At 36.9% G+C, this 12,289-nt stretch overlaps 1 protein-coding gene and 1 non-coding gene across 4 annotated transcripts in view; both read left to right on the top strand.

Annotated features, from left to right (window-relative positions):
- The window catches only part of Ccdc50 (coiled-coil domain containing 50), a 61,779-nt gene extending 52,789 nt beyond the window's left edge, over window positions 1-8,990 (top strand). For all 3 annotated transcript variants that reach the window (XM_005071591.4, XM_013114539.3, XM_040751006.1), the window contains 2 exons: window positions 1,369-1,475; window positions 3,239-8,990. In XM_005071591.4, the coding sequence (XP_005071648.1) occupies window positions 1,369-1,475; window positions 3,239-3,258 (127 nt within the window). In that variant the 3' untranslated portion in view covers window positions 3,259-8,990. The remainder of the gene's footprint in view (window positions 1-1,368; window positions 1,476-3,238) is intronic.
- Window positions 8,991-11,918: 2,928 nt separating this feature from the next.
- LOC121142074 lies at window positions 11,919-12,050 on the top strand. Its single transcript, XR_005879087.1, has one exon. It is a non-coding gene; the product is annotated as a small nucleolar RNA SNORA13 (small nucleolar RNA).
- The last annotated feature ends 239 nt before the right edge of the window (window positions 12,051-12,289 follow it).

Here is a 12,289-nt window from a genome sequence, read left to right as displayed (position 1 = left end):
CACTTTCTAAGGTGTTAGGAATGTTAGTTAACATTGAAAAAAGCAAACAGACAACAGAGTCAATACTTGTAGGCAAAAGGTTCTGAATGAAAGTATTGCCGTGCTCACTGTGTGTAAAGTGTTTTTATGCATATCAGGGACAAAATTATTAAACCGGTATTTTCAAGTGGCATTTGAATTTTGCGAAACAAGGATAAACAGACCATTCCAGCTGTTCCTTGGTTCTCGTACTGCACTGTTCTGGTTGGTGTGGAGCTGCTCAAAGTCCAGATTTGATTTACTGCTTCCATTTCCAAATACACAGACACATGTGTCATATCTGCAGACACTGCTATTCCTCATGATAAACACATGTGGAGCTCTGCAGTAGTCAGACCAGTTTCTGGAGTCTGACTCTGTTAATAGCTATGTTGTCTGTGTAACAAGTATGCACAGTTGGGTCAGCCACTCCCCTCATCTATCTGTGTATCATGCAGACTTATGTTGTAGGCTCCACATTGAGATATGTGGAGTTCTCCCTGTACATGCAAGTCATCATTTCTTTAGATCCTTCCAGGAAGTGATTTCGGCTAGAGGTAAGTGGACAAATGCAAGCATGAATGCTTTCATTTGTAGACTGATTGCAGTCGATTCTATACAAAACTGACTACAACTTTTCAACCTCAACATGCTTACACCTCATGATTATCAAAAGGTCCTTTAATATGGTGTGTCAATCTGGCTCAATGTCTTAATGCAAAATTTTGACTATACATTTGGAACATTAAACAGAATTAAGCTATCTTTTCATTTTCATCAATGCCAAGTATTCTCAAGCTTCTATATTAAATAATTAAATTAATAAATATTTATAATTTAAAAATTTCCTTTTTGGACATTTTGTTTCTCTTTGGTATAACACCTTGTAAATGGGTTGCACAGAAATTACCATTTTTTTAAGGTGGACTTTGCCACCTAGTGGCTAAAGACCACTGTTGTTCATGAATGTTCTTCCATTATTAGTAGCCTGTATCCTTTCTAGGTCCTTATTTTCTTCTTTACTTAGCTTTGTTAATTTATTTACTTCTTTCTTTCCTTGGTAAAATCTGGAAAAATGAAGTAAATTAATGGCAGGACATAACTCATTCACATTTGCTTCTATGGCACAATGCCTCACACATTGGGAAAATATGCTTAATGAGTGACAGGTCTCAAGAAAAGTAAGATAAAAATGACTTATTCAAGAACATGCAGCTGCCCAGGAACTAAACTGGAAATTCTGAAGCACAGTTGGTGCTCCCATTCTATAGAAAATTTTGCCATGTTGCTCAGTGAGAGAGAAATGAAGTAAACATCACTTAAGAGTTTTTAAATTCTGAATCTTTGCAGACCACCACCATCTACAGTGATGAACCCTGAGGATCTGGACCACACCCATTTTACAAACCAGCATAGTGCCACTCGTCATTTCTCAAAGTCGGAGTCCTCACATAAAGGTAGGACTGTCTGTCTGATCAAGTTGAGATCCTGTTGTAGGAAATGAAATAATGTCTTTTACTTATGGGAGTGAGAAAACAGATCATCATCCTCAGAAGATATTAAAATACTGGAAAGCCAAAAGTAAATTACTTTAAATTAAATGCAAGATTTTCTGCATTTTTACACTGACCTCCATGTAGAAGTTACTGCTCTTTTGTTAAGTTATTAGAGGGAATTGCAACCCCCGCTTTGATTTATTGGACTGCTTTATCTGCACAGTTTAAACAACTGAAATATGAAGGCTGAAGGTTTTCAATACTGTGAATTCATTGGGACCATTTCAGATATAGACTTTTCAGACTAGGGGTGCCTCAACTGCCAATCTGTAGTCATATGGATTAGAAGTGAGAAATTAAGGATAGTCTATGCATATGTTTGAAAGAAAAGTCCCGAAACCTAAAACAGTTTTAATTCAAGCATGTTGATAATATACAGCCACCCCTGACAGTAGGAACTAGATTTGCAGTATGTATACTTTCATGCTACACAGCTTCTCACATTTGAAAAGTGCAGTAAAGAAAATGGGGAAAGAAATAGTGGATTAATAATTTTTCAATGAAATCATAGTTGGATTGCATTTGTTTTTCCAGTATATGCATATACACAGAGACAGACACACACATTTGTCAGTTACTCAATGAGAGAAAGAGTTCCTTTTTTAACTTCTCTATCTACAAAAGATTGGTAGTGAAATAATTAGTCCAGAATTGTCAGTTATGAAAGAAGACTGCGTGTGGTGCTATAGTCCTGTAGTCTCAGCACTCCAGAAGCAGAGGCAGAAAGATTGTGATGCCAGCCAAATATGAACTACATAGTGAGGCCTTAGGAGGTGGACAGAGTAAATGAAAGTTGATTATAGAACAAGTTACAAACATTAGATCTTAATATTTGATGGAACTTATTTGAAGATTTCTTGGGTGATATTTTTATCATTCCTTTTCCTTATTGATATTTTCAACATCTCTGATATAGCTATGAGTTGCTTGTGGGTTTGCTTCTTTCTCAAGCTGAGTGTATATCTTTTGGGGGTAGGGTAGGTCTGTCTGTCCTGGATATATACTTGCTGCAAAGTATTAAAATGACAAATTGATTCTGTACATGAGTATTTTATAAGCCAAGGCTTTAAAAAGAAGAAAGCAAAGAGGAACCACATAGAGTGCATTGATATAAATATAAATCTTGGGTAGGGAGACAATGAATTACAAAAATTTCATCTTTTTTAAGTTTATTAAAACTTCATTATAAAAAACTTGTAAATGAAAAAATGTTGCACACCAAAATTAACCAAATCCAACATTCGGACATTTCAATGCAATAATATAATTAGAAAGCTTTCTCATGTGAGGCTTCACATGGGAGTTTGCACTTTTTTTTTTCACTTTCAAGACTTGTCTTTGCACTTTTTTTTCAGATTTTTTTTTATTTAAATTGGGAACAAGCTTGCGTCACATGTCAATCCCAGCTCCCTCTCCCTCTCTCCTCCCCTGACTCCACAATGCCCCCCAGCCTCCCACCTGATCCCCACCCTGTTCCCCAGAGTCTGTTGTTTGGTATTTATCCCTGGCACGCAGATGGGCTTTGGTTGTCTTTGAGCTTTTGTACCATCAAAAATGAAAAATCCACGATGGGGCTAAGAATACAAAGACAGCTTTATATTATTCCTGACTCAAGTGACTGTTACCTGCACTTCAATTGTTTTTCCTTTTTCCCTTTTCCCCAGGTTTCTATAATAAGCAGTAAAACAAAACAAAACAACAACAACAGAGAGGGAACCTGCCTTGAGAATGGACTTGCTGCAGCACATGTTAACTGAATGATACAAAATGCATCCCACGTTGGCTGCTCCCCTTCTGTGTGCCATTCCTGGGAGTTACTCTCAAGTGTTCTCCTAACTATAAAATTCCAGTTCACTTCAGATGTTTTGGTTGTTCTGGTCACTTGGGCAGTGTAAGGAAATATAGCTTCTGAATATTGGCCACCTCTTCTCTGAATAGATTTCCTGGGATGTAATTAGAAATGTGTGAAAAGACACTTGCTAGGTACTTGATAGTGACATCTAGGGATTAGGGTTTTATTTAGCAATTAGAAGTGTACAGAGATACATTTTCAAATAAATCATAACATTTTGATCCAAGAAAGTATAATTCAGTATATGAAATAGCCACTTGGTTGTTTGTTTGATATTTTGAAGGATACAGTGTTTGGTCTTTATCCTCCTCAGAAAAAGTAAAATCACAATAGTAAAATGTAGGGGGAAATTCCCAGAGCAGTGGATTCTGGCTACATGAATCTGTAGAGGCTCTGGATAGATGTGTAACTAACCTGGTAGGAAAGTTTCTCTGGGAGTCTTGTTGTATCATTGTACTGCTATTTCCTCAGTAGCATGTCTTTCTGAAGCCCTTGGGCAATGCATCACATGCTAATATTTATTTGTAAAAACCCGAATTGCCCGATACTTTCACTCAGGTTCTTGAAGAATCACCTGAAAATTAAAGAAAAATAACCTTTCCTAGCCTTGATTTTTTTTAATTTAATTGTGGAGCCAAAGGAAATAGAACAATTTTCTTAAGAGTTGATGAGATCAGTCTTATTGCTGTGTATATCAAGTGTCTTGCTCCTAGGATGTAGCAGTTTTTGTTGGCAACCACTCAGTGATGTTTTGTGCACCTGTAATGATTAGATTAATTCAACATAAAGTTGAATTTGATGAAATGAGTCATTATCCAGGCATACAGTTCTGCTTCTATGTTGATGGCCATTGTATTCTTTTCCTCAAGACCTTTAAACTCTTCTTCAAAACTTGAGTTTTTGTCTTGCTGTGAATTTATAGAGTGTTTATTTGCCCATAACACTTAGTTACTATAAATGGCAGCCAAGCTATGTCTATATCTGATTGGCATTCTCCCTTGCTGTTCTTTTCATTGTGTGGAATTTTTTTGTTATTTTAATATGCTGTTTATTTAGGAAAGAAGAAAACAGGTTGCTGAGAAAAGTAATTTAGGGACTGCCTGCCTTCCATTTTCCTTGTCTTTCCAGACAGTTTTAACCTTGGGGAGGATTCGTGGAAACTGTTCCCAATAGATTTTTATCTCTGATTTTATATCTTTGGTTTCATAAAGTTACCTATGATAGAAATTTGGGTGAATAGCAGTGAAGGGTGAAGCTGTGGGCAAATAGTAATTTTGGATCAAACAAACCAAGCAGGCAAACATTTGGGAAGAGTGGAGGAGAGGGGAATTAGAGGCCTGAGTGCTGGCCATGAAATACATATAGGAAGATCTTTCAGACAAATGGAAAATCTAGCCTTAAGTCAGAATTTGCACAATGGTTTCCATATCAAAGCGTAATCTTGTTGGTTTATGTTAATACTGTATCTTTCTTTATCTGCCCTGTGATTTTACTTCATATTTTTAAAGATTTTTTGTAATGTTAACCTTAAAGGAAAAGTATAGTTGCATTTTATTTGTTAATTAGGCAAAACAGATAACATCTTTGGCCATATTTTTGTTTTATAATGTTTATTTTTCTATCTCATGAAATGATCACTCTTACTTTAAAAATGCATTTCTTTTGCCTTTTATGGACTTCATTTTATCACATTTATTACTGTAAAATGAACATGTTTCAGTTTAAAAAATGCCAAGCCACTTAACCTGAATGCTGGAGTCTTACTTGTTTCGGTGGACGGCCAAAGGCAGAGCTGCCCAGGTGATAGCCAGCTCAACATCAGTATTGGAAAATTTGTTACTTTTTAAAAGTTTTTTTAAGAGTAGAATTTTAAAATATTTTGTTTATTTTTTGTAAAGTGAACAGTTTTAAGAGTATCAGTAATTACTACTTATGACTAAAAAGATAGAAAATATTCTTAATTATTCTTAATGTTCTCAAATTTTTGCTATCACTCAAATAATGCATTTTTGAGATGATAGGAGCCACTAACAGCTCTTAATGGACTGCTACTCTTCACTGTGGGTTTTCCTCTTTAATTCATCACTTTTATAGAAAAATGAAAGCATTCACTTTGTTCCTCCTGCTGTTGAAGTACATGCAGTTTAATACTTAGGTCCTTACTGTATTATGATTTGCTGTCAATATTTAGACTAAATCTTCTGTCCTCGAGAAATGTTTTGTTTCTAAATTTCCCTGCAGGTCCTGCTCTTATGACACCAGTATTACTGAATGAGCACAGTATGTTAAGGAGCCTCATCACAAGGCTACCTGGCATGACACTTGCTCTTACCTTTCCTAAAATATTTTAAATATTCACTTAGCAAAGAAGGTAGTTAAAAGTCAGATTAAATATCCTGACATGAAAGAAAATTGATTCCAGTATTTAAGCTACTGTTAGTCATAATTGCTTTGTTGGGAGAATAGATAATTGCTTCTTTTATTCTCAAAGATTATTGAGAATTTTTGGAAGTGACTTTGCATGTCACTGAAATGTTATGGGTCAAGTGATTTTATGACAGATGGCAGTATAATAATGAACTAAAAACCAAAACAGCAACACCCAAATGTTTTCTGGTCTTTGAGAAACATCTGAATTAGGTAGAGAGATGTGTATAGATATGCAACAGAAGAAACCTTTTCATAGTGGCCTTGGTCACATGGACCTAGATAACCATGTTCTAAAATATGTAACCTGTGTTCCATTGGACTCTTCAATACTGTGATAGCTTCTCTAAATCTGTTTGTGCCAAATTGAAAAAAAAGCCTTCTATAATATGGTGCATTCATTCTGTTTACCACATAAGTGGTTAACATTTTACAGTCTTGATTTTTAATGAGCAATGCCTTTATATAAAACTTGCATTGGAAAATATGAAAATCTATTATTTGATACTTTTAAAAGATAACTTCAGATTGGCTGAGGTCATCAGCCTAATGAAGGGATGAGGCCCATGGAGAAATAACTCAGAGAACAGACAGAATAGGGCTTGAAATAAAAGGCTTCTTCTATTTGGGGAGGGGGGGCATTGACATTGAAAGAAAACATCGCGATGCCTTGATTTCACTGCCTATGCTGTGTCATTCTCTTGTAGGAGGCTTTTTAGAACAACCTCTAAGAAAAATCAAAACCTGATCTTCCAGATAAAAACGATTTTTAAAGTATATAATGTGTGTGTTATATGCTGCTCACAGCAGAGAAGTGACCCCATTTCTCTCCCTTCTGTTGGTATCTGTATGCTTTAGAACCATAGCTGTGTATCTGACTGGTGACACAATGCTTAGTTCTTCCTACCCTGTGGTAGGACAATGTCGGCCAAAAGAAGCCTATTGTCTTCTTAATACTGCATGGAGCAGTATTCTCCCAATATGTGATGAAAGTTGTTTTGTTTGGTTGGGTTTTATCATGATGATATGTAAGACAATTAAAGGGAAGACTCAGAGGCTTTGGTTGCTTCTGCTATGTAACTCATCAGAAATGCTCAAATTTACTTGTAGAGGCTCCAAGAAAGCAAGAATAAGCTAGGAAATCATTAATGATGAGTCACTTTTCTGATGAGCTCTGCACTTTATGTCAGCAATGTCTGTGAAGATCAGTTTGCCTTAAATTACTTTGAGTCCAACTGAGGCCATTGTGTTTGGTGTATATGAACTCCTGTGAGCCCTCCATTGGCATACAATTCATAGAAGCATCTCATACATCATCAGCATCATCTGGAGCTTTGAACTTCTCTCACTAAACGTGGGTCAACTTGTAATATTAACAGATGTATTTCTCACTTCCTGGAGCAGCAGAGGCATGGCCAGAAGCACTGCTAGTGGAGAATTCCCTGGCTGGAATGTTCACACACAGTGATCACTTTCTGAACTGTTGAGAGCTTCCTGTTCCTTTTTGTGATGACCTTGCAAAACATATTCTAAGGGTTCTGTGGTTCAATGACAACAGTAATATTTTTAAAGAATTTTAACAATTATGTTTATGCATTAGAATGTTTATTTACCATTAACAAAAATAGGGAAAAAACAAACAACATGGAGATGCTTATTTGACATGGTGATGTGAAGAGTGTTGTAGTTTATTACTTTTAAAAGAATTAAGCAGGAAACATGTGCTGTGGTAGAGAAGATAGAAGAACAGCTTTTATAGGCTGTGTTTGATGTCACAGACAAGCACAACCATGCAAGCAATCACAATAGTGTTTACCACTGAAAGCCATTCTCTTTCCCTTATAAATCCGAACACTGCTACTAACATGTTCATCATAGGCTTAATATGCCTTTGTACATGTTAAGCAAAACAGAAAGTGGTTTTCTCTTTTTAAGCTGCTTTTCATGGTATACTGATTTCAGCATTTAGATCAGGGCAGAATTAATTATGTAACTGTATTGCCCTGGTCTTTATTGGTAAGATTCAAATATGAAGGATTCTAGCTAAAACTTTGGTTTTAGAAGTTGTCAACTTCTGAATAAATTGTCTCTAAATTCCCACAGACTATAGCTTTAGCCCTTGCTGTAATCCAAAAGGCAGATGCCCTTTTTCCATGGCAGCTGTATTTTCCATGTAGCTTTTAGTGAGTAACCACACATTGATTTCATGAAATGATGTAAATATTAGAAAGTAAAATGTGGAAATGACATATAAAAGTGACATTGTGAAATGACAAGTCTCTATAATGTTGGCTATCTCCTAAGAACAATCTATTGCTGCAAAACATTTGAAAAATGCTAGATTTGAAAGTACAAGTTTGTTTCATAATCAAGTTTCTCAGGAAATTTGAGGTGATACTGCCATTTGTCTTATAATTTATAGAGGTAATCTCTTGAGCTAAACTCCGCAGGCCCTACACATTTCGTTTGGCAAGAGTCCTTTAGTTATGGTGAGATAAATACACTTATACAACAGATGAGTTGGAATCCCAAATGCTGGTCAATTTATAGTCAAGGTAGGAGGGGAAGTTAATGGCTGTGAAGTATGCATTTCATGGAGCTAAACAGAACCTCAGTAGAATATTGTCTCTTGTCTGAAGAAAGAGACCACCTCACACCACATGCCTATGTAGAGATTGAGTAAAACTGTGAGGGACACTGTGTAAATGCCTTAAGGTGACTGGTAGAGGTTTGGTGGGCATGTATGCAGCTATCTGAATTAGGCTGCGGGAAACAGTCTGTTCCAAACCATCTTCGTACAGCCTCAGTTGCTCCTGTCCATTACCTTGTTGAGGAAGATGAGAAATATGGTGCTGGTTACTTTCATTTATCTGGGGAGGCTGATGTCATTGGTTAACATGGCCAGTGCCCAAGCCTTCCTTCAATACCACTTGTACATCTACATCTGTTCATCTATGCAAGCTTGTATTTTGTGGTTTGTATTTGACACCTGAACATCAGGGTTAGCATTGGTGTTATAAATACTTTTTAAACCAAAGTATTGTATGAATAAGTCTGTGTGCTTTGTTTTTGTGGAAGGTTTGAGGTAAATACCTATCTTGTCTTCTCTTAATAAAGTCACCCATTTATTATGTCAATGATGGCCTTCTGTTTTTGTTATTACATGCAAAGTCTGAAGTCTGAGAAACTCATAGAATTTTATTTCATTTTATTGTCTTTTACATTTTGATAAAAGATCCATTAGATCTTTTGAAGTACTAGTAAAATTTTATCGATTCCATGTTCTTTGGTTGAACTCATGTAACATAATGCTATGTGTACAGTGAAGAAACGTGAGGTGAAGACAGGAGAATAACTGGAAGGTTTCAGATAAACCAGTAGGGGATAGTGGAAAATGCCTGTCTCACACGTAAGATTTCTGTCTCATCAAACATGGAGAAGTAAAGACAGTGCCTAGCTTGAAGTATTATCCCTACTGACTAGCATTCATGGAACTTCAAAGTACATTGCATGGATCAGAGAAGAAAGGTAATCAATCAGTTACTAACCCTACAACCCACAACACTGACCTCCCTGTCAGATACACTGGTGCAGTGGTGACACAAATATTATGGTAGTAATCACCTTATGATGGAGTTTTAAATTTCACTCCATGAGTCAATATGAGCCCATGCCTGAAGGTCAAAGTGGTCGAGAACCTGAGACTAGATAGGCCATAGGATCAGGAAAACCAAATACTATTGTTCTTCCAAAGGATTATAGCAATACAATGACACTTAATGGCATTCTACTATACTCATAGATCAGTGTCACTCAGCCATCACCAGAGAAGTTGCTTCCTGCAGTAAATAGGAGCTAACACAGACGGCCCACAACTGGACAATGTGCAAAGAGTGGGACACTTTGGAGCACTTACTCTCAAATAGGATGTCTTTATCAAACCCTCCAAGACTCAGGGTGTATAAGGGAGAGGAGGTGGAAAGATGGATGACGACAACGAGACAGTGTCTTCATACACAACAAACCTGATGCATAGATGAACTCACAGAGACTGGCAATATGTATTAGACCTGCACAAATGGGGTCCCAGCACTGAGAGTGGAAAGTTGGCATGGACTTCCACATCTCACCAAGAAGCTATATGTGCAGCTGATACCCACTGACAGAGCAAAAGTTAGTTTTCTCTACTGGATTCTCCCTGGGTATATTAACTACACCCCAGGGCAAGCTCCGTGCCTAGGAGTAGGTGGCCAACAAAAAACTAATTCCATGGTATTTTTGAGGTTCCCTGTCTCATTTTGCTTAGTTTCGGAGTTAATGGTTTTTTTATTTGTCTTTTAGTTCTATATTGATCAACATACATTGTATGAAAACATTTTTCAATAATAAAGAAAATGGGGGGAAAGTGTCTGTCTAGATGGGGTAGAAGAATAGACCAACATCTGAGCTCGTCCCATTGATTCACATGCTCACAATGGCATGTGCACACCCACACTTCACCCCCCCCACACAGGTAATGTCATTAATATTTACTAATCTACAGTATGAGGTGTAGACCAAGTCATTGTTTTAAAAACATAAATAATGTAGGTAATCAAATAATTATCCTGATTTAAGAAAAATCATATTGTACCTCAGGATAATGAATAGGTACCAAGGGTTAAGTGGTACCTTGATGGAAGTATTTTAATTAATTCCTAAATGAAAATAATAGGAGACTATGGTAATTTTCAGAAATACATTTGTATAAAATGAAGGTGAACTAGACATTATATTTCTGCACATGGATGATACACTATTAGAAGCAATCTCTAAGTGTTGAGATTTGTGCCCTAATGTATATGGAGTAAAGGTTCTGAAGAGCATTTGTGTGTTTGTAGGGGTTGTGCATATTGTGGAGGGTGTTTTCCATATTTCTTCACCTTATGCTTTGAAACAGTCTTTCAATGAACCTGGAGCTCATCATTTAGGCTGGAATGGCAAGTCTCAGTTACCCTCCTGCCTCTCCACCCCCCCCCCAGCACTAAGATTACAGGTGTGCTACCCCCTAGATTTCCACCTGGATGCTGGGACCTGAACTTAGGTATTCATGCTTGGTCCGCATGTACATTACCCATTGAGACATCTCTTTTCAGTCCCTGAAAAAATGTTTAAATATCTAGATAAATTTGCATTCTCGAGAATCCAGAAAACTTCAAAAAACGAATAACAAAAATACCTCAAAACTGAACATACTTAAAATGGAGAAAGAACAGGGATGTTGGTAGTCTTTTAGTAACTGAAAAGAAGAATCAGTGATAATTAGAGAAACATGAACACTTTTGGTAGTTGATGACATTAAGAGGTGAGTGTTAATATTTTAGATTCAGTCACGGTCTCAAGATTAGATAATAACGTAAGGACGATAGCGGCATTGCATGGCATGGAAATATGAATCAGCAGTTCAGTTGGTCTTCTAGAGGACTGCTGTGAACACCCACTTGGTGACTCATAACCACGTGTGACTTAAGCTCCAGGGGATTTAGTGCCCTCTTCTGGTCTCTGGGGGCACTTTACATGGTGCACTTTGCATAAAAATAAATTTGAAAAAGCTCAAAGTTGTATTTCACAAATAACAAAATGTTTACATATGAGTACAGATAGTAATAAATATGAAGGGAGTGAGAAATACAAGGTAGCGATCATTTTTCAACCACCAAGAATCTGTACATCTTTTTCTTCAGATTTTCTCTTGTAGTTTAATTGAAAAGGAGCCTGGCTTTTCTAAGCTCTCAAGTGGCGCACAGCATGGCTTGGTGGGTGGTTATGGTGTGGGAATCTGAAGTGTCCACGGTGACTTGTACTCTACGATACCTTTCTGGAAAATGTGGAGAAGGTGAGGAGCATGGCCTGCGCATTGGATCCCAGGTGAAGAGGATCCTGGGAAAGTCAAGCGCCATTTGTGATGTAGACCTTCACCGTATGCCCAGGTGCACCTCTGGGCAGGAAGGGAGTGGGTAACAGGAGTCAAAAGGTGGGATTGATTACTCCTTTCTAAGCTTTCATTAGAGGTGGAGGCAGCTGGAGGCATGTGTGCTGCCGGTTCACCTTTGGTCACTAGTGCATGTGGTGTCAAAAAAGGCATAAATTAATGTTTTACAGCCTTTTCTTACCCTAGAGTTTATATCTTAGGTGTAGGAGCTGTGTACATAACAGAAAATAAATAAGAAATAAATAAAAGAAAAAAGAAAACAATCCTCATGTTTTTTAAGTGAAAGAGAAATACACTTTTCAGATAAAACATCAATGTAAAATCCATACTGACATAAATAGGCATATGTGTTTCAGGCAACAGAAATTCTTGAATGAAAGGACAGAAATGATAAATTATAAGTGTAATTCAAAAGTCTGTATTTGTTGGTAGTGGCAGGTGACTGCTGACTTTTTAAACAATGTC

This window comes from Mesocricetus auratus, unplaced genomic scaffold, assembly GCF_017639785.1.
Source record: "Mesocricetus auratus isolate SY011 unplaced genomic scaffold, BCM_Maur_2.0 Super-Scaffold_100008, whole genome shotgun sequence".
NCBI lineage: Eukaryota > Metazoa > Chordata > Mammalia > Rodentia > Cricetidae > Mesocricetus > Mesocricetus auratus.
The sequence above is the reverse complement of the archived record's forward strand: the minus strand, read 5'-3'. Positions and strand labels throughout refer to the sequence as shown.